Source organism: Bubalus bubalis, chromosome 3, assembly GCF_019923935.1.
Source record: "Bubalus bubalis isolate 160015118507 breed Murrah chromosome 3, NDDB_SH_1, whole genome shotgun sequence".
Taxonomy (NCBI): domain Eukaryota; kingdom Metazoa; phylum Chordata; class Mammalia; order Artiodactyla; family Bovidae; genus Bubalus; species Bubalus bubalis.
In genome coordinates this window covers 126,951,234-126,977,512 of record NC_059159.1, presented here as the reverse complement: position 1 = coordinate 126,977,512, position 26,279 = coordinate 126,951,234, and the positions used below count along the sequence as shown (strand labels likewise).

At 39.4% G+C, this 26,279-nt stretch overlaps 2 protein-coding genes across 4 annotated transcripts in view; one reads left to right on the top strand and one right to left on the bottom strand.

The window, feature by feature from the left end:
• INVS (inversin) overlaps nt 1-17,763 on the bottom strand; it is a 132,362-nt gene extending 114,599 nt beyond the window's left edge. For all 3 annotated transcript variants that reach the window (XM_025281801.3, XM_025281807.3, XR_006550017.2), the window contains exons 1-2: nt 17,586-17,763; nt 14,551-14,680 (exon numbers count right to left, since the gene is read on the bottom strand). In XM_025281801.3, the coding sequence (XP_025137586.3) occupies nt 14,551-14,656 (106 nt within the window). In that variant the 5' untranslated portion in view covers nt 14,657-14,680; nt 17,586-17,763. The remainder of the gene's footprint in view (nt 1-14,550; nt 14,681-17,585) is intronic.
• Nucleotides 17,764-18,012: 249 nt separating this feature from the next.
• ERP44 (endoplasmic reticulum protein 44) overlaps nt 18,013-26,279 on the top strand; it is a 94,339-nt gene continuing 86,072 nt past the window's right edge. Inside the window, exon 1 of the mRNA XM_025281808.2 lies at nt 18,013-18,216. Within this exon, the coding sequence (XP_025137593.1) occupies nt 18,160-18,216 (57 nt within the window). The 5' untranslated portion in view covers nt 18,013-18,159. The remainder of the gene's footprint in view (nt 18,217-26,279) is intronic.

The following is a 26,279-nucleotide window of genomic DNA, read 5'->3' as shown; positions in this document are numbered from 1 at the left end:
GAGTGGGGCAGACCAGACAATAACTTGCAAGAGCTTTGAAAAAGTTTGACATTTGAACCACAGTCCACAAAATTGGAACAAAATGTTCATTCTAACCTAAACAGACTATCAGTTTACTAAAATAGGAGATTTAAATAGGATTCAGTCATTACCATAATATACCAAATGTTCAAGATATAATCCAAAATTACTAGACAAACCAAACATCAGGAAAATATTAAATAAGATAATAAACAGGCACCAAAATTGTGATGGAACAGATATTAGAATTAGCTGACAAAGATTTTAAAGCTGCTGTCATAAAAAGTCTGATAAGCAACTATGAATGCTCTTGAAGCAAATGGAAAAATCCAAAGCCTAAGCAATGAGAGTAAACATAAAGATGAACTCGGCGGGACTTCTCTGGAGGTCCAGTGGTTAAGAAGCCATCTGCTAATGCAGAGGACACAGGTTCAACCCCTGGTCCAGGAAAATCCCACAGGCTGTGGGGCAACTAAGCCCGTGTACCACTAGGCCCACTCTCTGGAGCCAGCACGCTGCAACTACCAGAGCCCGTGTGCCATGGAGCCTATGCTGTGCAACAGGAAAAGCCACTGTAATAAGAAGCCTGTGCACCACAGCTAGAGAAAACCTACATTCAGCAACAAAGATCCAGTGCAGTCAAAAAAACAAAAGAAATAAAAAAAAATTTAAAAGCAATGAATCCAATGAAAATATCACAATAATAACATTTTTAAAATAAGTAAAAAACCAAATAAAATAACCAAAATAAAAACCACATTAAATAGGCACAATACCAGAATGGAAATGACAAAAGAAAGAATCACAGAACTTGATGACAGACCAACAGAAATTATTCAGTCTGAACAACTGATAGAAAAGATAGAAAGAGAAAGAATCAACAGAGTCTCGGGGCTCTGTGGGACAATAACAAAGTTTCTACCATTCATATCATCAGAGCCCCAGAAAGAGAGGAAAAAGAGAGGCTAAAAACATATTTGAAGGAATAATGACTAGAAATGGCCCAAATCTAGTGAAAGACACAGACCTACAAATTTAAATAGTTGAGCAAAGCTCAACAAAATAAACCGAAAGAAATCCATACTGAGTCAGTCAAAATCAAATTTCTGAAGACTAAATTCAAATTATAGTGTATTTCTCATAAGAAACCATGGAAGCCAGAGGTAATGGCACAGCATTTTGCAAGTGTTGAGGGGGAGGAGAAAGAACTATCAACCCAGAATTCTACATCAAGTGCTTGCATAGACCGGGAGTAAAAAGAAAGAGAAGTGTTTGAGGATACCTAAAGGATTTAGCAGTTATAGGGGGTACAATGAAATTGTTCTAAAATCAATTGTTGTGATGTTTGTACAATACAACTCTGTGAATATGAAAAAACTATTGAATTGCACATTTTAAATTGGTATGTATGCTGATATGGTAGATCTCAATACTTTCCACTACATACACATTAAAATGAAATGTCAAAAACATTCAAGAAATGTAGAGGAAGACAGGAATGGGAAAAAAAGAGGAATGAAAAACAGGAAACAATGCATAATAAGTTGGAAATCTTAAATTCTAACATTAATGATTATATTATAGGTAAATGGGGCTTGCCCAGTGATGCAGCAATAAAGAATCTGCCTGCTATGCAGGAGATGCAGGTTCAATCCCTGGATTGGGAAAATCCCCTGGAGGAGGAAATAGTATTCTTGCTGGAGACATCCCATGGACAGAGGAGCCTGGCAGGCTACAGTCCATAGCATCACATAGTCGGACATGACTGAGTGACTGAACACATATACATTCATATAGGTAAATGGTATAAGCACACCAATAAAAAGATTTTTTTAAAAAAGAGGGAGAACTTAACTACATGCTTGTGGGTTATCTATTTTATATATAGTACTCTGCATATTTTAATCCCAAACTCCTAATTTATCCCTCCCTGATCAACTGGTTTTTGATAAAGGTGCAAAGGCAAACCAATAGATAATTTTTTAAACAAATGGTACTAAAAATATTGGACATCCACATATAAAAACAAAAAAACAAACAAAAACCTACACTTTTTACCATATACAAAATTATCTAAAAATCAGTAATAAATGTAAATGTAAAATCTCTATAAATAGATAAACCTTAGTTCAGTCGCTCAGTTGTGTCTGACTCTTTGCAACCCCATGAATCGCAGCACGCCAGGCCTCCCTGTCTATTACCAACTCCTGGAGTTCACTCAGACTCACGTCCATCGAGCCCGTGATGCCATCCAGCCATCTCATCCTCTGTCGTCCCCTTCTCCTCCTGCCCCCAATCCATCCCAGCATCACAGTCTTTTCCAATGAGTCAACTCTTCGCATGAGGTGGCCAAAGTACTGGAGTTTCAGCTTTAGCATCATTCCTTCCAAAGAAATCCCAGGGCTGATCTCCTTTAGGATGGACTGGTTGGATCTCCTTGCAGTCCCAGGGACTCTCAAGAGTCTTCTCCAACACCACAGTTCAAAAGATTCAATTCTTTGGCGCTTAGCCTTCTTCACAGTTCAACTCTCACATCCATACATGACCACAGGAAAAACCATAGCCCTGACAAGATGGACCTTTGTTGGCAAAGTAATGTCTCTGCTTTTTAATATGCTATCTAGGTTGGTCATAACTTTCCTTCCAAGGAGTAAGCGTCTTTTAATTTCATGGCTGCAATCACCATCTGCAGTGATTTTGGAGCCCAAAAAATAAAGTCTGACACTGTTTCCACTGTGTCCCCATCTATTTCCCATGAAGTGATGGGACCGGATACCATGATCTTCGTTTTCTGAATGTTGAGCTTTAAGCCAACTTTTTCACTCTCCACTTTCACTTTCATCAAGAGGCTCTTCAGTTCCTCTTCACTTTCTGCCATAAGGGTGGTGTCATCTGTATATCTGAGGTTATTAATATTTCTCCCGGCAATCTTGATTCCAGCTTGTGCTTCTGTGCAAAAAAGATTTTCAAGACCCAGATAATCACGATGGTGTGATCACTGACCTAGACCCAGACATCCTGGAATGTGAAGTCAAGTGGGCCTTAGAAAGCATCACTGTGAACAAAGCTAGTGGAGGTGATGGAATTCCAGTTGAGCTATTCCAAATCCTGAAAGATGATGCTATTAAAGTGCTGCACTCAATATGCCAGCAAATTTGGAAAACTCAGCAGTGGTCACAGGACTGGAAAAGGTCAGTTTTCATTCCAATCCCAAAGAGAGGCAATGCCAAAGAATGCTCAAACTACCGCACAATTGCACTCATCTCACATGCTAGTAAAGTAATGCTCAAAATTCTCCAAGCCAGGCTTCAACAATATGTGAACCATGAACTTCCTGATGTTCAAGCTGGTTTTAGAAAAGGCAGAGGAACCAGAGATCAAATTGCCAACATCTGCTGGATCATGGAAAAAGCAAGAGTTCCAGAAAAACATCTATTTCTGTTTTATTGACTATGCAAAGCCTTTGACTGTGTGGCTCACAATAAACTGTGGAAAATTCTGAAAGAGATGGGAATACCAGACCACCTGATCTGCCTCTTGAGAAATTTGTATGCAGGTCAGAAAGCAACAGTTAGAACTGAACATGGAACAACAGACTGGTTCCAAATAGGAAAAGGAGTATGTCAAGGCTGTATATTGTCACCCTGCTTATTTAACTTCTATGCAGAGTACATAATGAGAAACGCTGGACTGGAAGAAGCACAAGCTGGAATCAAGATTGCCGGGAGAAATATCAATAACCTCAGATATGCAGATGACACCACCCTTATGGCAGAAAGTGAAGAGGAACTAAAAAGCCTCTTGATGAAAGTGAAAGTGGAGACTGAAAAAGTTGGCTTAAAGCTCAACATTCAGAAAATGAAGATCATGGTATCCGGTCCCATCACTTCATGGGAAATAGATGGGGACACAGTGGAAACAGTGTCAGACTTTATTTTTTGGGCTCCAAAATCACTGCAGATGGTGATTGCAGCCATGAAATTAAAAGACGCTTACTCCTTGGAAGGAAAGTTATGACCAACCTAGATAGCATATTCAAAAGCAGAGACATTACTTTGCCAACAAAGCTTCGTCTAGTCAAGGCTGTGGTTTTTCCTGTGGTCATGTATGGATGTGAGAGTTGGAATGTGAAGAAGGCTGAGCGTTGAAGAATTGATGGTTTTGAACTGTGGTGTTGGAGAAGACTCTTGAGAGTCCCTGGGACTGCAAGGAGATCCAACCAGTCCATCCTAAAGGAGATCAGCCCTGGGATTTCTTTGGAAGGAATGATGCTAAAGCTGAAACTCCAGTACTTTGGCCACCTCATGCGAAGAGTTGACTCTGGAAAAGACTCTGATGCTAGGAGGGATTGTGGGCAGGAGGAGAAGGGGACGACAGAGGATGAGATGGCTGCATGGCATCACTGACTTGATGGACGTGAGTCTGAGTGAACTCCGGGAGTTGGTGATGGACAGGGAGGCCTGGTGTGCTGCGATTCATGGGGTCGCAAAGAGTCGGACACGACTGAGCGACTGAACTGAACTGAACTGAAGCTGTTTTAGCTCTAAATATTTCAATATATATTTGAATCTTGGATGTATTGGGACCCAGAAGTACTTCATACCTTTTCCAATAACTCATTTTGCTGATCCATGTTTCCACGTATGCTGCTAATAAAGCAAGAAAGGTAACTGCTCTTGAAATTTAAAAGAGCCTTACAAAATACTCATCTTCCCTGGTGGTACAGATAGTAAAGCGTCTGCCTAAAATGCGGGAGACCTGGGTTTGATCCCTGGGTCGGGAAGATCCCCTGAAGAAGGAAATGGCAACTCACTCCAGTACTCTTGCTTGGAAAATCCCATGGACGGAGAAGCCTGATAGGCTACAGACCACGGGGTCGCAAAGAGTCAGGCACGACTGAGTGACTTCACATCACTCACTACAAAATACTCAGTTCATGTACACTAACTCCTGGAAGTGAAGTGTAAGTCATTCAGTCATGTCTGACTCTTTGCGATCCCATGGACTGTATAGTCCATGAACTTCTCCAGGCCAAGATGCTGGAGTGGGCATTTTCCCAACTCAGGGATCGAACCCAGGTCTCCCACACTGCAGGCAGATTCTTTACCAGCTGAGCCACCAGGGAAGCCCAACTCCTGGAAGAGGCAGGTTTTTGTTCTGTTTCAGAATCTTGGTTTTGAAGATGGAGGTAAGTTTTGAATTTGACTCAACGTATCTGATAATAGAAACCCCTAAGCATAAGTCTTCTGAGTGGTCACTCAGTGCTAGGTATTATTCTCTATACAAAGGCCTCCAATATCTAATCCAGAAGATTCCAGAGATTCTATCACTGCATTTATAGATATGGACTCATTTAAACCCAAATTCATTAACAGAACTGAAATGTATTACAGGTAGATCATGTTCCTTTTATCGTTTGAGTCCTTCTAGAGTGAAAAATGACACACAGAATCAGTTCAGTTCAGTTACTCAGTCATGTCTGACTCTATGTGACCCCATGGACTGCAGCACGCCAGGCCTCCCTGTCCATCACCAACTCCCGGAGCTTACTCAAACTCATGTTCATTGAGTCGGTGATGCCATCCAACCATCTCATCCTCTGTTGTCCCTTTCTCCTCCTGCCTTCAATCTTTCCCAGCATCAGGGTCTTTTCAAATGAGTCAGTTCTTCACATCAGGTACCCAAAGTACTGGAGTTTCAGCTTCAGCATCAGTCCTTCCAATGAATATTCAGGACTGACCTCCTTTAGGATGGACTGGTTGGATCTCCTTGCAGTCCAAGGGACTCTGAAGAGTCTTCTCCAACACCACAGTTTAAAAGCATCAATTCTTGGTGCTCAGCTTTCTATATAGTCCAACTCTCACATCCATACATGACTACTGGAAAAAATGCTAGACTCTAGCTTATTGTATTTCGTAATTGACAGACACTCTCAATCCGCATCTTATTTGTTAATATTAAGCAAAGACAGTAGTACTTACTGTTAGCAAGATAATGCTAATTCATGTAATAATTTCCTCCTAGAGTAGCATCCTTCCTCAGAAGTTTGAATAAGGGAGAGGATTCAGGACCGGTGGTCATAAGAATGAACGTGAGAAATGGAGGCAATCAGCACACATTGGGGTAATCCTGACTGATTAGATTTCTCGGGGCCAAAGTGGAGTCAGAACCACAGGGTCAACAGGTAACTCTGCATCCCAGGGCAGCCGCTTCACTCTTAGAAAGTTGGCTGTAAGATACAGGGAAACTTCAAGGCTTCTCTTCAACCCCTGACATACTCTGGTTTTGTGTCACTGATAGTTGTACTTTCCAATAGGGAAGATTTAATTGGTTGTGTCACCACCATCCAATATGCTGTGCCTATAAGGAACATTTCTGCATCTGAGGCAGCTGAAAGCATGCATCCCTTAGTATGACTAGAAAAAGCAGCCCTTAGCCTCCTCACCTGGGTCCTGTTTCAAGTTGCTTTAAGGGGATAGTGGCGCTATGGCTAGTTTCCAAGTGGTGAGCAGCCCATTAGGTTCTGAGCTTCCTGCTAAATGAGAGTAGCTGAGAAAGGCCTGTTCTTTTATCTAGCTACCCTACTCCTTTCCTTCATTTCCTTGGTTACGACATTCAGCTAATACCTGGCCAGTCTCCACCACAGCTTCTTCTGATGAACAAATGAGATGATTCATTGTTTGGAAGTGTTTGGTAACTGCAACATGTTGTACAAATGAAGGGCTTATGATGTAAACTAGTATTCAATGGCAACCCACTCCAGTACTCTTGCTTGGAAAATCCCATGGATGGGGGAGCCTGGTGGACTGCCACCTACGGGGTCACATAGAGTCGGACACGACTGAAGCGACTTAGCAGCGGCAGTATTCACTGGAGAGCAGTCACTTAAATTTGCATTCCTATCAGGGACAGCTAATATAGGATGCAGCTGGCTAGTGTGCTGTGCCATTTTCATTATTCTGGCAACTGTGGAGGTAGCCTCTAATCCACCACCAACTGTGGCTGGCATTCTGCATGTGCTCAGTCTATACACAGTTCAGGAAGCTGAGCTGGAACCGTGGCTGGAAACCCACTGCTCTGCTGCAGTCGGTTATTTTAAGGCTAGCTGAAACAGGAGAGTCTCTGTACAGACTGGTACGTGCGGAAGCCAGAGCTCCAACTCCAGCGTTTAGAGGCACTGCCTGTTACATGTAGTGACAGTTGTGCCACTCTGCACCATAGCCATGGTGTCATACCGTCCCACACAGGTGAATTCAGCCTTCTCTATAGATATCTTATTTGCTTGTTCTAAAATGCTACCTTTGTGTGGCATTAAAGATGCATTTATCTCCTTTCACCTGCTTTTTACTTCATATCTTCCAGATTGTCACAATCTTGGGAAGACATTTGTGGTGATTTAAAAACTATCTGCTTATTTTTATAGAAGCCACATGGGAACAATGGAAAGAAGATAGGATCCATAATCCAATGACTTGGTTTGAGTTTCAACTGTGTAGTTATTAGCTATGCAACTAAACTGCTTAACTGCTGAGTGTCCTGATATAAAATGAGAATAACAACATGGGAGGGACATATATTTTGAGGGCACCTGAGATTTTACAAAATATTTTTACATATTATCTCATTATCATTGTTGAGCTATCTTAAAATATTATTTACACTCATTGCTATTTTCAAATTATCGTGGTTGCTACATCTGCCACTAGATCTTGCTATTTATTTGGTTAAAAAATGAATGTAAGTATATTGCTACATCATAATTTTAAAATACTTTGATAAATGTATTTTGATACAGCTGATTTTCTTTGGATTCTTATTAAGTAATATTTAAGGTCTTAAAATACATGTTTCTGAGAAGGGGGTTCACAAAATTCACCAGATTGCCAAAAGAGCTCATAGCACAAAAATGTTCAGAAAAGTCCAAACTAGATAACCAAGAATTTCATGAGTCAAGGTTTAGAACTCAGCAACTTTCTTGTCTTCCTCTTATGTCTGTCTTTCTCTACGTACTTATACACAAGAATGTGCGTGTATAGGTAGATATATCTACCTACACATGGAGGCCCTATAGTTTAGTATTTAAAAGCATGGACTTTACAATCAGTCTTGCAGGCTTCAATCTCAGTTCTGTTCTTTATTAGACAAGTTACTTAATCTCTCCACATCTCAGTATCCTGACCTATAAAATGAGGGAAGTAAGAGTACCCCAAACTCTTCGTGGTGTTTTGTTATTAAATGAGTTCACGTGTTACAAACCATTTAAGACAGTGCATATATAACATAACTTTATGAATGTTGGCTAATTGTATTATTATTAGTAGTATAGATGCATATGCCTATATTTGTAAACATATACATGTGTAGGCTTCCCTGGTGGCTCATATGGTAAAGAATCTGCCTGCAATGTAGGAGACACAGGTTTGATCCCTGAGTTGGGAAGATCCCCTGGAGAAGGGAATGGTTACCCACTCCAGTATTCCTGCCTGGAGAATCCTATGGACAGAGGAGCCTGGCAGGCTACAGTCCATGGGGTCACAAAGAGTCAGACATGACTGAGCAACTAACATTTTCACTTTCATGTATGTAAGCAACCATTTATAAAACCTTTAATGACCATAACATTTAAAGTCAGGGTAAAGGAAAAAGTAACCTGAAATAATGTCACTGCTCTATGACTTATGAGGCTCCCTGCCACACCTAACTACTGTGTTGGGAGATGTTACAAACAAAGAGAAACAACGATTCAGAGAGATTTATGTAAGTTCAGAGCATGGACAGGTCAACAAAAGTTACAGTAGAATCAGAAATGGTGCTGCCTGGCTACCTTACCACTGCAAATACCCCAAACACTTTTAGCAATGATGCCAGGATCCATCATTACACACAGTGAATATTTACAAATTATTTTGTTTGGTTTTTACAAAGAAAGAAGGATTATTCTTTGTTAGCATTTAGAGATTTTTCTTTTTGAGACATTTCTGAAACTACACAAGATTTGATCATTTTACTGTAAGTCCAACCTGATATAACAAGTTTCTATCTATTGTCTGCCATGTGTGATGCTAGATATTTTACATTCCTTATCTAATTTAACTGTCCCACAGGCACAGTATTATAATCTATAGTTTACAGATGAGGAAAGAGGCTCAAAAGGTTAAGTGGTTTAAGCCAAGGTAATATAATTAATAAATAACAAAGCCAGGGCCGTGGTGGGTCAGTGGCTAAGACTCCATGTTTCCAATGCAGGGGGTCTGGGTTCCATCCTTGGTCAAGGAACTAGATCCCACATGCTGCAATGAGAATTGGGCAACTGAAAGACCCCACATGCCTCAACAAAGAGCAAAGTCCTGCAGCTGCAACTAAGACCCGGTGCAGCCAAATAAATAGATTACTTAATTAAAAAAAAAAGACAAGGCCAGAATTAAAATCTCAGGTTTATCTGTCTCTAAAATCTGTATCCTTTTTACTATATTACACTATACAGTATTACAATGAATCAACTAAAATATATTATCCACAATACCTCTGGTATTCAATTAAATTATTTGAGCTTAATGTTAACAGAAAAATCTACACATCTATAAATGATAGTCAGAGCATGAAAGGATTTTACTATGTATGTTTGTTTCTAGGGCCCAGTACTGAGTCCTGATTCATCTGAATCTAGGACGTAATAAGCTATGTTAAAACATTAATCCACTGTATTAGGTTAAACACTAAGAATTGCTACTAAAATAATGTCTCATTCAGGAAAAGCCTCTTCACTCCTCCTCCAGGACAATGGGCAGCACAGAAAGTGTTCGATTTAATCAGCTGTGTATGTAGAAAGAGATGCTCATCTGTTTCCATGGAGTCAAACACATCACGACACACTTCTCCATGGAAACAGAGAAGGGAAAACAGAAAATGCTAAAGTGAATGAATTCATCGAGCAGTTGGTGAGCAAAGATTGAAGGAAAAAAATAATTCATCTGTAGTACTATGTTACTAGTTTACAAAAGAGAAACAGCATGTAATTAAGAGATCACCATTCATGCTACATAAAAGAACATATAAGATACACTGAAATTTAAGATGTATCTTAATACTAAAAAATAACATATTATTTGGTGGGAATATACAAATGTTAGGAAATACCACAGAGCAAAGGTATTACTGTCTTTGAATAGAAGACAAAAATGGCAGAATTCTTAAAAGGTGAACAATATTACAGCTCAAAGTGAGTAATGAGTAAGGGATTCCTTAGACAACACAATAAAATACATAGAACTAACTTATAAATACATTTATCAGTTCTGTATTTGTTTCATATCATGATTGCTTCTTTGTTTTTAAGGAATTTTTTCCTTTGGAAATATAAAATTATAGAAATATTTCAAGTTTTATTAGGTAACAATTAATTTGTATGATTGAGCCTATTTAAGTATTTTTAATTTACAACATACTGCATGCTTTGTTCCCCTTGATAATTACATTTCATGTTAAAATAATGAAAGAGTTATAAAATATGTTTTCTTGAGGAGTTCTGACTTAAAAACTTTTTTCCAATGAAATTTAGCCCTAACTTGTCTCTTAATTCAATTTAACTCAATTCAGATTTAATCTCAGCCCTCTAAATGATTATAGACTTATTGGGAGGAAAGATACTTAAAACAATGATAATAATTTTCATTCACTTCTTCAACAAGCATTTCTCATGTGCCTACTATGTGCCAAGCACTGTGCTGGATTTTGTGTGTATAACAATGACTTCAACAGACCTAGTCTATACTCATGGAGGCTATTAAATTAGAGAGGAGAGAGACATTAAAATAGTCAAACATACACATACACAGTTATGACCTGAGATAAATTCTATGAAAGAAAACTGAAGAGTTCCAAGAAAGGACACAGTGAACAGACTTCACTGAGATTCAATGGGCAGAGCAGGCTTTTATGAAGAAGTGACCTCAGTGATGAGATCTGAAGGATGAGTAAAGGTCAGCCAGACAGAGAATGAGGAGAATAGTATTTTAGGCAAAAGCTTTGAGATGGAAAAGGGCTTACAGATTTAAGAAATGAAAATAAGGCAGGTTTTTCTAGGAAGAGAGTGGTGAAATGTGAGGTTGGAGAGAGAAAGAGGTATAGTTTCAAAATTTTGTTCCAAATACAATGGGAAGCAATTCAAGTGTTTTGAGCTCGAAAGTGATATAACTGAATATACAATTTTTAGTACAAGTAAACATGGAACATTTAGGAGAAAAGTCCAAAAAAGGCAAAACTAAACTATAGAGTGTAAGACAATATGACTAGGTGGCAAAACTACAATATAATTATCACATAAACGTCAAGACACCATATTATGCCAAGAGGGAAGGAAGAATGAACTGGGGCTTCTGGAAGAACAATGTCCTGTTCCCTGACCTAATGTTGACTACATGCACTTCTGCTTCATATTTATTTGTTAAATTGAACATTTAAGTTCTATGGACTTCTCTATACATATATTTCAAAATAAGAAAGTATATTTTCTTTTCTTTCAGTAAAATATAGATGGAGATAAAGATGTGGGGAAAAAGAGTGCAGATGACTCAAGAAGCTTGGTTTTGATGACAGAGGTTGATAATTGCCCCCATACCACTCTCTCATTCTTTCTTTCTGGGAACTGAGCACCCTGAGTTTTAGCTAGACGTGATGCCATTCAGGGAGAGAAAAGTTTTTTTAGGCTCTTTGTCCTAGGTGTGGCTCTAACTCCACCCACTTCCAGGATGACAAATTGCTACCTTGCACACTCTCTTTCCCCCTTCCTGCTGGCTGGGCTCTGACAACAGCGAAAGAATCTGCCTTTGACCCAAAGATGGAAGCCACATGTTGAGAATGGCAAAGTAAAGCCCTAGCAACATCCCTGGATGATTTTGTAAAGCAGAGATGTCTCTCCACCCTAGACTGCCCACTTACCTTTGTTTTATTATGAGAATGAAATATACCTCTATCTTATGTAGGTCACTGTTAAAGCAGTTTAGCCCATGTACTCATTCGTTTACACAAAGGAGGGCTGACAAATATGGCAATACCTAGAGGGGGATACCTAGAAGGAGCAGAGAAGGGATTTTTAAATAATGGAGCTAACAGAGCATGTTTATCTTCAATGTTGATAAAAGAATTTAGAAGAGAGGAAAATGTTGATGATGTAGTAATCCGAGGTTAAAAAAATGAAACAAGATCCCTGAGAAAACAGGACGTAGGGAGAAACTATCTTTGACAGAAAGGGATATTTGCTCTGTTTTAGCAGGAAGAGATGGAGAAGGAAATGGCAACCCACTCCAGTATTCTTGCCTGGAGAATCCCAGGGACGGGGGAGCCTGGTGGGCTGCCGTCTATGGGGTCGCACAGAGTCGGACACGACTGAAGTGACTTAGCAGCAGCAGCAGCAGCAGGAAGAGAGAAGAAGATAGGTGAAGCTGTAGGCTGACATAGATATTGGGCTGAAAGTTGGGAGAGTTCCTATTTAGTGTTTTCACTTTCAGTAAGAAGCATAAAGCATTAGCTAAGAAAGGGAGGGAGGGAGATAAGGCAGTAGTCAGAGTTTCAGTAGAGGAAAAAGCTATGGGACAGTCATATGGAGAAATGTAATATGATGAGCAGAGAGTCTTGAGTGCCTTTCTGAAGTGGGGAGACATGAATTTAAGGTGTTACCAATCTTCCAGACAGGTTAAATTGTTCAGGGCTTGACAGAAGTAGATGGATTAGGTCCATCCAGAGTTGGGATTGCAACAGCCAGGTGTCACAAGTGAGAAGAAAAAGGAGTTCTTCCAAGAGAAGGATTTTCATAATAGACTGTGGAATCAGGGCTGAATAGAAAGGAAAGGAAAGACAGAATAATGATGGTCAAAAGTGGAAAAGATAATGGATTGAAGGACTCTGTGACACTGAAAACTATCATTTTCATTAGTAAATGAGCTGGTACTAAGAGTTTTAGTTGAATGGTGGGTGTCTGAGTGAAAGAGTCAGAGGTGGTAGAAGATGTCAAATTCGAAGAGGAACTGAATGTAGATAGCTGAGATGAAGTGAGGATCACATCTCTGACAGAGAAGAGAAATCTTTACAGAGAATGTGCTAAGAGAACTTTGTCCTTGAAGATGAGTTGGAGTTTGCTTAGCAGAGAAGAAGGTAAGGGGGTAGAAGGTAAAAAAAGGGAGAGAGAATAGATGTAAAGAGGAAACAAAGACAAAATTTATGTCATATTGAGGACTAGAAAAACTAGTCATCAGTTAGGGTGCATGGGTAGAAATTCCTGGAAAAACGAGACATTTAGAGTGAAAATACATTCTAAAGGAATAGGTATGGAGGTTCAAGTAGTGTTGACTTTAAAGACTAGGTTGTCAATCACGATGTCACTAAACATTTAGTGGTATGTATTGAGATTATAAATAACAGAGATTTTTATATTATTTATTTTCTTTGGGACTAACAACTTGTGCCTATGTAGATTTGTGGTTTTTGCAGTCCTGGAAAATTCTCAGCCACTGTCTTTTTCCTGTTGACTTTATTCTCTAGAACTTCTCTAGAAGTTCTTCTAGAACCTCCATGTTGGACCTTTCTTTCTATATAAGACAGGATGACCACTATCAACTTCAATCAGTTGAATCAGTGATAAGAACATTTAATCAATTTAAAATCACTGAAGTTTAAATCATTTGTAAACATTACTTTGGGAATATATTAAATGTTATAGGTCATTATCTAATATCTCATTTCAGATCTCTGTTCTTACAGAGATCTCTAATAACAGATGAATTATTAAAGGACAAATTAATTCTCTCAGCACCTTAGAGTACCTGTCTAGTTCAGTTCAGTTCAGTTGCTTAGTAGTGTCCGACTCTTTGCGACACCATAAACCACAGCACACCAGGCCTCCCTGTCCCTCACCAACTGCCAGAGCCCACCCTAACCCATGTCCATTGAGTCAGTGATGCTATCCAGCCATCTCATCCTCTGTCATCCCCTTCTCCACCTGCTTTCAATCTTTCCCAGCATCAGGGTCTTTTCAAATGAGTCAGCTCTTCACATCAGGTGGCCAAAGTATTGGAGTTTCAGCTTCAACATCAGTCCTTCCAATGAACACCCAGGACTGATCTCCTTTAGGATGGACTGGCTGGATCTCCTTGCAGTCCAAAGGACTCTCAAGAGTCTTCTCCAACACCACAGTTCAAAAGCATCAATTCCTCGGCACTCAGCTTTCTTTATAGTCCATCTCTCAAATCCATACATGACCACTGGAAAAACCATAGCCATGACTAGATGGATGTGTATTTGATGCCAAATACACAGGTATGTCTCAAGTACTTTTCATCTAATCTAAAAACCACAGTTTTAAGTTTCAGGACTTAATTTCTTTCTTGTCCAAGTCTTGAAGCCAAATATAAACAATAATGTATTTCCACTAAAACGTGTGAACAAACTGCAAATTAAAACAAAATGAACAAATTTCCTTAGGACAAAGAGTTATTTTTTCAAGTTTCTGTACTTAAAGAGGAACTTGGAGCTTACCTACGATAAGCTTGTGAAGAGCACCCTTATCTCCATTAATAGCAGCAGCATGAACTTGGGATGCTAATGAAGAACCGGCAAAGAACAAGTTCTCTGACCTGTTCATAGTCTTCTCAACAACTGCAACAACCTGAAACGATGATGCAACCAATAAATATCCGTAGGAAACACTTCTGAAATCCATCTCACCAGTTCTAAATGGGTATGTTATAATTACGGCTTACTAGAAACACTTCACCAGGATTCAAAATGTCTATACAGTCCTAGTTTTAGAAGAGACATAAGGAGCAAATCAGCTGAACTTCTGTACAAGTTGCTCATCTGTAAAATGAAAGGATTAGATGCTTCTAAGATGCTTATCAGGGGCTGAGGGGGAAAAAAAAAAAAAAAGCTAAGTATTTAACATTAGACCCAGGGTTCAAAAGGCACAGTGACTGGCTAAGTAAATACAGGTAATTTGACTCCACATAATACTAAATATTAGAACTGATATTGGGACTAAAGGTGATGACCAAGTCACAAAATAGATAATGATATAAACTTGTCAGGTTAAAATTACCTAGATTTAAGTGCTAAATTAGAAGGTACCTCATTCTTTCTTTCATGCCCACAAAAGGAGGCATTTTTATTTGTTCTCTTCTTGTGTCCACCACGGAAATATACCTAGTTAGAGATCTGGACCTCAGGAACTTAACTTGGAAATCACACCATTAGGATAAACCATGTTTTATTAAGGAAAATTTTGCTGACTGGTCATTTGATATGGTTTGATAGACTCTTCTAGAAATGCATTAGCTGCATAGGAAAATAGTACAGTCCCTATAATAAGAGTGCTTAAGCAGAGTTTGGATTATGTCAGAAAAGGAGCAGGAAGAACTCAAGTACCTGATGGAAGGAAAAAGGAGTTTCATCAATGATCATAAACTTGCATCCTAAACTTAGGATGTCCTATCAAAGTTTCAAACTTGAACCTACAAGGATAAGGGAGATAATAAGTACAAGAAACATGGGGAGTGATAAGTAACACAGCAAACTGGAGCAAATGTACCTATCTAAAGGGAGCAGCTGTTAATTAGCTACAGCTAATATCTACCATAAGGGTAAGCCAAGCCCTCTTCTGATTTTAACAAAAAGTGAAACTCCAATCCCTGTGACTCTCTTTTATAAAATAAATTTATTACAGTTCATGAGCTTGATTGTCGTTGACAAGGATTATTGGTTATTTTAAAGTAAAAGTATTTTCTTAATTTTGTAAAATTTAGCTCTTCGTGGCTTTATTTTGCTGACAATTTCAGTTAATGTGTTGGCAGAAATTATGGGCCTTTTGAGACTTGTCATGTCTGAGCAAGTCTGTCATGTCAGAAAAACCAGTTATATGCAGGATTAAATTAAAGTGACTTAAAGAAGCTGCAAAACAGGGGTGGAGGTTAAAACACAGAAGAGTAATTATACTTGGGCTCAAGGTCCAGTTCTTTAATAATATGCAGTGTAAACATAAGCTACCTCAGCTCTGCCTTCCCATAAAATATGAAACATGAAATCAGTAGACCATGCAGATTCATTCAACAGGTTGAGTGCCAACTATTTGACAGGCACTGTTCTGAACTCTAGACATTATTCTGCACTTTAGATCACTCCAGGTGATCAGAGTTTTGGACACATCAGAATCACAAAAAAAGTTTTTGGAAAACAAATTAAAAATTTTATCTCAGTTATATATATATACATCTCATAATTCTTAGCAACTTAGTACAGAAACAGGTAGATAGATGGTTTTCAGTGAATGCTTGTTGAGTGAAAAATCAGTCATAGGCTGAGTACTAAGTCCAGAGGGTGACCAGGGTCAAAGTTTAGTTTCTTGGAGTAATGAGTTCATACTCATCTGTCTCTGATCTTTTTTAACTCCTCATTTCTATTTACCAGAGAGGTTGGTGAGTGGTAAAGATATAAGAACACCAGACTAGGAGAGAGGAGACCTAAATAAAAATCTTGACTCCATCACTATTTAATTTTGTCAGCCTGAGAAATCCTTAGAAAAAAAACCACCTCAAATGTATACAAAAATTTTTTAGCGCTGTTTTTCCTAAACTTTTATAGATCAAAACCTCTTAGTTATGAAGTTCTATAAAACGCAAAGGTATCATCATCATTAACTAACTATAAAATAAGCCAGTGTAATAAACGCTCTAATAATAACTATAGAAAACTAGTGCTGCTGTAGTAGTAGTACTGTTAGTCGCTCAGTCATGACTGACTCTTTCCAACTCTACGGACTCTAGCCCGCCAGGCTCCTCCGTCTATGGAATTCTCCAGGCAAGAATACTGGAGTGGGTAGCCATTCCCTTCTCCAGGGGTTCTTCCCTACTCAGAGATAGAACCCAAGTCTCCTGCATTGCAGGCGAATTCTTTACCATCTGAGACACCAGGTGCTGTAGTCACAAGCAAAGGAAGAGTATTTGTGATTAGGACCAAAGGACTGGTTGTTCAGGAAGTTCTCAGAGATGGTGACTGACATCAAACCAGGGTCTCCAGCATTGCAGACAGATTCTTCAGCAGCTGAGCTACCAGGCAAGCTCAGTTCAGATTGCTTGGCTACAATTGGCGGCACGGCGATCTAGCTAGGTGTTCGTAAATGAATCTGGAGAGCTAACCGGGCCCAGGTTAAGTTCCTTAACTGCTTGGCTAGCAAGTGTTGTAATCATCCTGTAGGAGTGATCCATGCATCAGAAGCTATCACTCTAGCACGGAGCTTCTCAGTTTACAACGGGCTTCCCCAGTCCATCCCATAACTATTCCGTACAGGAGTCCAAAGTGACAATTACGGGTAAGTCATTAACACATTCCATTTAAACACAACAAGGGGGTGGCTCTGACTTTATAATGCTAGAACTAACGCAGAGAGAAGAGCAAGTAGGCAAGGAGGCCAGTGATTGGAGGTTCAGGCCACAGCTCAGGCCAGGAGGGCCGAGAGTTTGAGGCAGGGGCTAGCACTGCAGACCGATAGGAGCCTCCCCAGCCAGGCCCCTCTTACTCACCGTCGCCTCCTCCAGGACTCACGTCCTGGGGGCGGCTCCAGGAGGCACGACCCCCGCTGGGCCGCCCCTCCTGCCAGGCCAGGCCAGGCCACTACATCCAGCTGGGACTGAGCCCACCGAGCTGAAAACTAGTGGAACCCCTCGGAAGGCGGCGCGAGGCTCTTGACGGCACAGCCTTCTGGGGATTGTAGTTCGCGTCCTCTAATAACTCTCCCCCACGCCCTTTCTATCCCACAAGGCCCTGCTCGCGGCCGACTTGGTGGACCAGGCCCTAGAGCTTGATGGGAAAAGAGTTCCGTGCGTTTGATGACGTGCTTTTTGAGAATGGCGCAGGACTACATGTTCCGACGGCCTCTGAGAGAGGCAGGACCCGGAAGTGAGGGTGTGCGAGGCCTCTCTGGAAGTTGTCCCGGGTGTTCGCCGCTGGAGCTCCGGGTCGAGAGGACGGGGTCCCGCTGCCGGGAGAATCCTCCACTGCCGCCGGTGCCCGGAGCCCAGCCCTTTCCTATCCTAACCCAACCTTCTCCAGTCCCAGACGCCAGCGCCTGTCCCTGCCGCGGACTACGGCGTTACCATGATTCCTGGCATCTTCCTATCCTTACCCGACCTCAGATGCTCCCTGCTTCTCCTGGTGAGTGAGTGAAGGAATGACAGACCCTTCGATAGATGGTCTGTCGGTCTCCCGCCCTTGCCGAGGGGGACACAGCTGCTCCTACCCTTGCTTTCCTGTTTTTTCTCCTGGTGGCGAGGAGTGCACCCTCCCCCGTTGCCTTCATTCTCGGCATCCGTCTGTCCGCTTCCCAGGCCCCGGGTTCCTGAGGCCTGAGAAACCACGGACGGAGAATGAGACCTGGAAACCCGAGAATTAGCCCTGGGAAAAGAGACTGTGGGAGGGTCACGGCGAGCAGCGCCCCTTCCCCCAGGTTTCGGAGGGCTCATGAACTTTGTGGTAGTCTGTGTCCAAAAGGTCGGGGCGTAGACCTTCTGTTCCCTCCCACCCCCTTCTTTTGGGAACAGTGTGAGGCCGACAGGTGCTGGGGTCTTGTGAATCTCGCTCTTGAGCCCTGAAACGGTGCCCGGGTCGGCGGAGCCCTCTGTTGTGGCTTGATACGATTGGTTGAGAACCCGGAACTGGAAGCTGGTTTGGTGTCCACTGGGGGAGAAAGGTTTGAAGGGTGGAGGCTGTGATTACCAGAAAGCCTCAGCTCAGAGCCTCCTTCGCATCTGGTTATACTGCCCCTCTCCACCCCGAAATTTAAGCAGAGTTGTTCTTCAGGCTCCTGATTGCTGAATGACCAGGTTTTCTGCATACATATGCACTTATTCCTTAGCTCCCTCACCGGCTCAGCACCATCTCATCTTGCAAAGGAATCTTCCCTCACTCCGTCTTCCTCCAAAGTACATCTTGAGTGTGCAACCTGAGTAATCCAGGTCAAATTGAGACAAAAGTAAAGGACTAACTCCATGTGGCAAAATGATGTACTTTTAATTGAACTGTTGTTATAACACGATATTTGAAAGTACTTTAATTGTAGTGAGTGAGTGAGTGAATGAAGTCGCTCAGTCGTGTCCGACTCTTTGCGACCCCGTGGACTGTAGCCCACCAGGCACCTCCGTCCATGGGATTCTCCTTGTAGTAGGTTTTTATAAAGCTAAATTTAAGTTGAACATTAAGTTAAAATCATTCTTGACAATGTAAGAAATATAATTCAATGACTCACAGGAAGTCATATAGCTGGTTACTGGCAGAACTGGGATTTGAAGCAGGTGTCTTGACTCACAGTGATTATTCTGCCATATCACGTTAAATTTTTAATGTTTGTGTTTGAAATAGTTTCTCTCTGCGTGTCCCCTCTCTTCCTGTTTTCTCTTCTCTCCCCTCTCCTTCCTCTCTCCTCCCTCTTTTCTCTGATTTTCAAGTCATATTCAAAGGCCATACCCAGTACTTGGACTTTTTCAGAGGAAGAGTGCTATTAAAAAACTAAAGGGTATGTCAAAATACTTTTGAGAACTAAAAGTTGCATGTAAACATGGGAATGTTACATGATGAAGTGTCCTGTTGTCACTTCTTATAGGGTAACGAGTGTCTTCTCTATAGAGGAAAATATTCTGTAGAGAACTATTTCTTGGTAATTGCATCATACCCTGTGGGTCTCTTTCTTCTGGAGTACTAGAATAATACTGAGACCACTCTGTCTTTAAGGGTAATAAATACTAATCTTTCCATATCCATAAAAATGACCAGAATTATGGGTTGTTTTCCAGAAATTACTTCTAGGTTACAAAAAATATGAAGGGCAAAAATCATAAGAGATTGAAAAGAAAAGGTGAAATACTGGTTAGAGAAACTATAAGATTCACTGGCTGTAGAGCTAAATTTAAGAAAGAAAAATAATTTGTTTTGAAATAACTTACGCTTTTTATAGAAAGCCTACAAACCTTGTTAAGCATAAAAATTTTTTTTCTAATACTTTTAAAATCTAGTTAACATTTTGTATACTTACCTCTCTAAATAAATGTAGCAAAATAGAAGGTATTTTAGAGAATAAAGGTTAACCTGTAAAGGTTAATAGGCTGGAAAATAAAGCCCAAGAAAAGGTTTAGTAAGCCAGAGTTACAAGTGGAGCTAAATTCAGTTCGAACACAGTGTTTACCAAAGTAAACAAAGTAGTTTTAATAATCATATGCCAGTTAGCAAATATTTATAGAACACCTGTCTGATCACAATTTGAATTACTTATCTAATTGGTAGTTTTGTTCTTGTGATGGAACCTGCTTACTCAGTAACCCTTATCTTCTCTAGTGTACTTTCTTCCTCCTCCTTCCAACTTCCCCTCTCAGACTTCAAGTTTATTCCCTCCCCTATTCAGCCATTGAATATGTAAGTTCCCACTTAGCTGAGGTCATTTTTTTTCTCTCCCTTAAATGGCATGCTCCAAAAAGCCATATATTCTCTTACCACAATGATTTTTTTTCAGGCAAACTATACCTCCGCCCTGAAGAACTAGATCTGTTTAGTGGTGTTCATAAGATAACAGCTGAAACATAAAATCCTAAACTTCTGTAGGCAGGTAGTTCGCCCCTGACCTCTATCGCAAAATCATTTGGGGATATATCATTCTATGCCTTAAACGCCTTTCTGGGATGGGTAACTAAACATAAAAGTTCAATGTGACGTTTTTCTTCCCTGAGCTTTTATATATAGATAGCTTTAAAGTCAGGGTCTTAGACAATGAGTTCTTGTATTTTGGGCTTGCTTTTTGAAACACACCCTTCGCCTTTAAATTATTTTTAAACTCCACTGAATTTGCAACATGTCTTGGGCAAAGTCAGGTATTGTAGACACACTGATTTGGGGTAAATCAGAAAAGGTATTTGAGTCACCGGGCAAATGCAAAAAAGGCATCATCCTCCTGATACCTTTACTGTATGTCATTATATTATTACTGTTATGATTTGAATTGATCCATTAGATGTGCAATTACACCTTTAGTTCCTAAACTGTGTAATCTCTGCCTCTATAACTGTTTATCATATTTTGTGGATGATTTGAATGCTGGAGCAACATTTCTCTACTAAATCTCCATGTATATAATGTCTGGATTGGGAAATTCCTTCTCAGTTGTGTGTCCTTTTAAGGAGAGCTACCTGAATCAGAGGAAGAGCATCTGGCCAGATGTATCATGGCAGTATCTTTTCATTTTGCTATGTGACAGTCTTTACTTGGCAGCTCATAGAATAAGTTAAGGGGATGTTTGATTTATCACTAACCAGAGAATCAGTTACTTATCCATTAGCTCTTTTCTGCTTATCTTTCTGAGACGGGTTTACTCAGGATTAAAAGTGACAATTTTCCCCTTAAATTATTAATTTCTTAATAGTTCTTCCAGCATTGGTTTTGTACACGAGTTTTGAGATTGTGAGATAAGTGAAATAAGACTAAGTTAGAATGAAGTTGTCTGATATAGTCTAAACCACCTTTTCTGTGGTTCACAGGTTTATAACATTCTGCTCCAGTTACTTTATGCAAAAGGCTTTCTCATTAATCTCTTGATGGTTAGGTTTATAGATCATAAGTTGTTACTAGCCCTAATTGCCTTGTGCCTGGACATTAAGGCTTTTGCCATTATTGTTCTCCTGGTTTGTTCAATATGTATAAGAAGCCAAGAAGTGTTTGCTTAGGGAACTAAGTAAATCAGAGAGCTAAGTAAATATTTATTTAACTAAACTCTTTTAAGTACCTTAGAAAATAAGTACAGTAGAATTCAGAGATGTCAGTTTTAGCCATTTGTGGCTATTATAAATACTGATTCCTGTCATCAAAAAGAGTACTTCTGGATACATGTTGTTACATTCAGAACTCTGTGGGTTATTTATCCTATTGATATGGCTTGCTCCAGATCAGTGGTTTACAAAACCTGGTTGCTCATTAGAACCATTTGAGCCAACTTTAATACAATTCTTTGTAGGCCCTCTACCAGGCTAGTTGTATCTAGGGGACCTAAACATTGCTTTTTGTTTGTTTGCTTTGTTTTTAATTCCCAGGTCATTTGTTTTTTCTTTAGTATGTTTCTCTAAAAGATAAGAATTAAACAACAAAGCAAAAAACAGAATACCATTGTCACAAGTGGAAAAAGTAACAGAAATTTCTTTATATCATCAAATACTTAGTGTTAAGATTTTCCTGTTTCAAAGAGAAAAAAAGATTTTAACAAATTGGATGTATAAAGCAGGAGCCATGTAAGGGCCATACATCCCAGTTGGATTATACATCTCTTTTAAAATTTTTAAATCTGTGGCTTCTCTCTCTCAATCTCCCCTTGTAATTTATTGCTGAGAAAACTGGGTCCTCTGTCCTATATTATTTCTCACTTTCTGAATGTTTCTGACTGTGTCCTCGTGGTGTGGTTTCATGTTTCTCTGTTCCATTTATTCCCAGTACATTTGTAGTTAACTTTATGTGGGTTTAACCACCAACTCAATAGTTAGGTTCATTTGTTTTTCAGTTTTTAAAAAGTTATTTTCTAATATATAATTATCAATATGTAAGGTTTATTGCTTTCAAAGCAATCTATAAAACAAACTATATTTACAGAAGGCTAACTGCTATGCCTGGTCTATTCTATTCTCTTAACTTCCTCCTAATATAAGAAACCTTCAAAAATTTTTTTAATTTTTATTTCTTTCTTTTAAAAAGAAATGTAAGCAGTCTACTTGTATCTGTATATCTGTATGTTTCTCCATCCCCTTTGTAAACTCTAGCACATTATTCATACTTTCTCTGCCCACCTCACCCTCTCCCCTCTTAAAATCTGTAAAGTGTATCCTAGAGTGTAAAGTGTATTCAGCATAGAAATATTCCTTATTTCTTTTAAACTGTTTATTTCTCCTCTGGGTAGATGTGGCTACTATTGTTCCCATTCTTTTGCTTTAACAAATATGTTAAACTACTTTCAGAACTACTTTTGCTAGTGTATCTTTGAGATATTAATAGATTCCTTTAATTGAAGTTGCTCAGGCAAATAATAAATGTAACTTTGTAGATGTTGCTAATTAGTGGAAATTCCACAGGAGTTTTGCCATTTTGAGTTCTCACCAACAAGGTAACACACTTTTCTCATATTTGCATTCTTTGCCATGGGGTTTTTAACTCTTTATCACCTTAGTTGATCCTCAAATTCAGTCACATTGAGAAGCACCGGAGCGTACTACTCAACTCAAACTTGTAAAAGCTGTGTAAAAATGTCTGATTGTCACAGTTACTGACAACATGTTCCACACTGTAGACTCTGACTTTTAATAGCTTTGCAGTAACTCAACTTTTAGATGCACTATATTTTACTTCATCGTTTGTTAAAATATTACTATTTTAATATAAATGATATTTTTAATATAAAATACAGTTATTGGTCATCTCCAGTTTTCCACAGTTGTTAAAAAAAATGTGCAGATGATTCACATACAATGATATTCACTATAGATCTGCAAATATATTCTCAGGTTAATTCTCTAGAATTGTATATCTTAGATCCTTTTTTTTTTCTTTTATGGTATGTCTTTTATTTAGGATTTCTGATACATTGTACAAATTTGTCCTACTGGAAAGCTGTACAGATGTTTATTTCTATGAACAATGTATGAGTATATCCACTTCCTCACACTCTAGTTACAATGGGTGTTTTTGTAGTCTGTGCTAATTTAGTAGACCAACAATATTATCTGGTTTAAATGTACATTTACTTGATTACAACCAAAGGTTTGTTTTCTTCATAATTAATGACTGTTTATAGTTCTGCTTGAATATGTATGTATGTTTTTGTTAGTTCAGTTCAGTTCAGTCGCTCAGTCGTGTCCGATTCTTTGTAACTCCATGAACAGCAGCACGCCAGGCCTGCATGTCCATCACCAACTCCCGGAATTCACTCAAACTCACATCCATTGAGTCGCTGATGCCATCCAGCCATCTCGTCCTCTGTCGTCCCCTTCTCCTCCTGCGCCCAATCCCTCCCAGCATCAGAGTCTTTTCCAATGAGTCGACTCTTCTCACAAGGTGGCCAAAGTACTGGAGTTTCAGCTTTAGCATCATTCCTTCCAAAGAACACCCAGGACTGATCTACTTTAGAATAGACTGGTTGGATCTCCTTACAGTCCAAGGGACTCTCAAGAGTCTTCTCCAACACCACAGTTCAAAAGCATCAATTCTTCGGTGCTCAGCTTTCTTCACAGTTCAAGTCTCACATCCATACATGACTACTGGAAAAACCATAGCCTTGACTAGACGGACCTTTGTTGGCAAAGTAATGTCTCTGCTTTTGAATATGCTATCTAGGTTGGTCATAACTTTCCTTCCAAGGAGTAAGCGTCTTTTAATTTCATGGCTGCAATCACCATCTGCAGTGATTTTGGAGCCCCCAAAAATAAAGTCTGACACTGTTTCCACTGTTTCCCCACCTATTTGCCATGAAGTGATGGGACCAGATGCCATGATCTTAGTTTTCTGAATGTTGAGCTTTTTGTTATTTACCCCTTTCAAAACCTTGTTTACTCATTGCAGTAATTCAGAATAGATGTGCTCACAAGATGCAGTTTAAGAATGACAGAAAGTGTTCTTTCTTCATTTAGTGTCCATTCATGAGGTAGCAGAATGCAAAAAATACAGGGTTAGCTGTCAGGGCATCTATGTGCAAGTTCTACCTCTTCCACATCCTTAACACTGTATCCTTGGGTAAATCACCTAACTAAAATTTTTAGTCTCTAAGGTAAGCACTCCAGATTTGATGATTCAGTGATTCTTTGGTAGTCTGTCTTGTTTTTTAAAAGGCTATTCCTCTGACTTATCTAATTAGTAAATTTCTTATTTGATTGGGTAGTTCCTCAAAAAATCTGCTGGCTTTGCGGGTCTATGCCCCCCTCACTCTGCTATCCAGTGGGAGGAAGAGCACACTTTGGTCACAGCTTTTCTTATATTACTGTACTCTGTTTCATTTAACTAACTAAATGAAAAACATAGTTTGGCTTTTCATAGCATTCAGTGCTCGTTAGCCTACCTTTGATCCCATAGAGAGGATCTACCTGGGTTTCAGGCTGCAGCAAATTTATTTCCTTGGTATTATTCTTTCCTTTCCTCCTGTCGTTTGAGAGCCTATTTACTGTCTGCTATGGAAGAGAAAGATTATTGAGATTCACATCATGCTTTCAAGGAATTTATAGTTCAGTGAGAGAGAGAATACCTATATATAAATAATTAGAATTCCAAAATGAGAATGATAGGTGTCCTTAAGGTATTTGTAGAAGTGAGTTGTAGATCTTCTTCCAGTGTCCTCACCCCAGCCATACTGATTCAGAATCTGTACTTTAATAAGTGTACCTTGTTGATTCATATATGACCATTAAGTATGAGAAGTACAGCTGTAGACGTCTAAAAAGCAAATTTCTTCTCATTGGCAGAATCAGAAGTCTTGAAAGAAGACAAGAACAGAGCCTTAAAAGGTTAAATGGATGAGTTAATTTTCAGTCTTGAGTGGAATGAATAAGAAAGCTTATATCCTTCAATGACAATAAATCTGTATCATGATTTGGGTACCTGTTTTGGGGGTTTTCTTTCCTTTTGTTTTTTTAAGGAGTCTTCTGTGTGGCTCACTGACATGGCCAGATGTTAGAATTGACCCTAAAGAAGCTAGCAAACCCTTTGGCCAGTTTCCATTAGAACAGCTCCTTATTATCTTAGCCAAAATAAAAATCATGGTCTTTAGTGGATTCTCAGTAGCATTCCAATTACTCCACTCAAGAGGAGAAGGACAAAAATGCGACTTTGGAGAAATTTCTTATGTAATGCCATGGATCACAGGTCTTGGTTCTGTTCTTGTAGAGACTGCAATCAGATTCTGCTTTGATTCCTTCAGTGATCTTGTGATCAAGATCTCTTATTCCTCTAGTAGTGTGATTTTCTCATTATGTAGAACCTTGAACACTATATTTTAATGTATCTAATTTTTGGTCACCTGAATTTGTAGACATGAACATTACTGAAATAATACAAAAGAAAGGGAAAAGAAGGAAGAAATCATCTCAGAAAAATATTTGAGTATTGGAGCTAAAGAAAACTGTCAAGTGAATTAGAGTGCCAATACTTTTCCCATTTCTTCCTTAAGATTAGAAGAGTCTAGTAGTGGAAGGAAGCTGTTGTAATTGAAC